The sequence below is a fragment of the Aplysia californica genome, unplaced genomic scaffold (assembly GCF_000002075.1).
Source record: "Aplysia californica isolate F4 #8 unplaced genomic scaffold, AplCal3.0 scaffold00321, whole genome shotgun sequence".
Lineage (NCBI taxonomy): Eukaryota > Metazoa > Mollusca > Gastropoda > Aplysiida > Aplysiidae > Aplysia > Aplysia californica.
Genome location: NW_004797591.1, coordinates 334,861 through 337,406, shown reverse-complemented (window position 1 = coordinate 337,406; position 2,546 = coordinate 334,861). Strand labels below are relative to the sequence as shown.

The following is a 2,546-nucleotide window of genomic DNA, read 5'->3' as shown; positions in this document are numbered from 1 at the left end:
CAGACAGACAGACAGACAGACAGACAGACAGACAGACAGACAGACAGACAGACAGGCAGACAGGCAGACAGGCAGACAGACAGAGCTTGGCGAGAACTTTAGGAGTAAATTAGGAGTACAGGGTACGCACCTGTTATTATTGGAATTAAAAAGAGGAACATGCGACATACTAAAACTTACTAAGATTAAACTCAGCGATAATGACTAAAGAAGACAAGGCGGGAATACAACTTGTGCGTGTTGACATACTATTTCAGCTGAAATGAAAGCTGTAGGCTATTCATTTCAATTTGATTCTTCCCTATTCCATGTACTAAAAAGACACCGAAAACCTGAGGTTAAAGTTATGATATCACTGTGACCATGATTTTGGACTTGATAGCAAACATTTAGGGACACAGCATAATAATCTACTGCTCGGAGCAGTGCAGGTGTGAGCCTTCTTCCTTCTACGAGCTAAAACACCCTGACATAGCTTCACACTTCGCTCATTTGGTATCGCGTTTGACTACACTGCACGCACAGACCACCTAAATCTAAACCTCAGATTTGACATTCTTGAACTTGGTATTGCTTGAGGACATGCTTTACTTTTAAAAAATATTTTATGCTGTCCATCTATTCGGCAGAATACTATCTGAGATAAACGTTAGTTCTGAGATCTGGCCTCCGAAAACAACACACAAATTTCAGTTGAAAGGGCATTAATTAAAAGCCGTATCCCAACACAAATGTCCATAGACAGCGAAAGAATTTGTCAGTATGTTAGTGTTTTAGCGCAGGCTATAAATGGCTGCTTGCACTGTATGCTTCCCAGGAAGTTGGGGTTGTTTCAGAATGTTCTCAGGTCTGCTGCGGTAATGGTATAGATTGTGAAGCGTATAGAGCTTGCTGTTGAGCCGGGATATGCGCTATACAATTAATGCATCTATCATTATTAGAAGACACTCACCTGATTTGGCAGTTGCAGTGCTCACAGAGCTGCTGTGCCACAGTCCTGCACGTTGACAATAGCAGCATCACCACAGTTGCCGACAGCAACCGCCGCTTCAGACTTGCTGCAGGTAAAGTATCCATAATATCCATGCCCTTCTCGGGGTATCGGACGATCAACTTGATGTAGAAATCAGCGCCCAACGCAACGCCAAAGTTACAATGCACCTCCAAATCCTGTTCAGAGGAACTAGAAGCTTTGGTAATACCGGGCGGAGGGAGTGTCCCGAGAACTTAACACTTTGACGCCCATCCTTTCGGCCTGTTTGTTGAATACATCATCAGGGAGGGTATTTTTTTGTTTCTGGTTTTATTATGCGTGCTCTTGAAAACACAAACGAGCCTTTCCACAATTCTACTTGATATCCATTGTAAGAAACTTTACTATATTGTCCTCTGAAGAAGAAACAAGAGGTTTGTAATACGCTTGGTCTACCAAATTGTAGGCTTGAGGCTCCGTTGAGTCTGAATTGGTCCAAGTAATGTAACAAGGCAGAAATACTTCCAATCAATGAATTTTTCACAAACAGTTGTGTTCAATGAACAGTCACAATTTGAGACTATAGATCCGATTGTGAATATCACCAAAACAGAACCAGTTTTTTATACCACTTGGGCATCAAATCAATCTTTAAAAAAGTATCAACACGACAAAATATACAGGTGTTTATAATCAAAACCTAGATCTATCAATGTAATCCTCACGACGAAGACAAGATGCCGCCTATAATCAATCAATGATTTTTAACCTAGATCTTTCTAAATCAAGATTAGATCTCAAATCTATGACGAATTGCGTGACAGGTGTGTGCAAGTTACAAAGTGATTGCTCAACAATTACGTAGGCTAATTAAGATAACTTTCATTGAACAATTTCGAGATCACGTCTGGTACAATTAACAGCACAGAAACACAGATCAATTCTACTGGAAACAAATTCTTGTCATATCCAAAGAGCAAGAATCGCGTGCGTAGATTTGGTAGTAGTGTACACACAAACATACACACTGGTAAGTCCAAAGTCAAAGAACCTGTGGGTTGTGTACTCCGATCTCGAGACTCGTCTCAAACGCAGGGCGCACCACAGAACTAGCGCTCTACCAGCTGGGTGCGACAATACACTTGTTTAGTCACGGCCCCACGACGCCCGCTACGTACGTACATCGACCGACCGCCGCGGTTTCAGCAACAAGTGCTACGGAACTACAGGGAGAGATTTCACAGTGCGTGAGGTGAAACGCGAGGGGAGAGGTTTTTGGGGCCCTCTCTTTCGCCTTGCCTTCCTCAGCTTGCGCACTGGCGCTGCCTCAGGTAGGCTTCAGTGCAGATGAGGGAGGGAACTCGTTGAAGTTGAAGACTTGTTCCCTCGTGTTGCTCTTGGTGTAAGATAGCCTGGTCGTCCAGCCTCTTCGCAGTCTACGGCTTGATCACTGTTTTCGTCAGAGCAAACAGTAGAGAGAGGGAAAGATGACGGTTCAAAGGGGAGTAAGTCAGTTAATTCTGCACAAGGCGATTGGTTGGATTTACGGCAGGGGCGTGGAGATGAGAGGGAT

General features: G+C 43.5%; 1 protein-coding gene across 1 annotated transcript in view; it reads right to left on the bottom strand.

Annotated features, from left to right (window-relative positions):
* The window catches only part of LOC101854422 (meteorin-like protein), a gene marked incomplete in the record, with an annotated part of 48,337 nt that extends 45,996 nt beyond the window's left edge, over positions 1-2,341 (bottom strand). The window contains 1 exon segment of the mRNA XM_005102339.3: positions 953-2,341. Coding sequence (XP_005102396.2) covers positions 953-1,086 — 134 coding nt within the window.
* Positions 2,342-2,546: the final 205 nt, after the last annotated feature.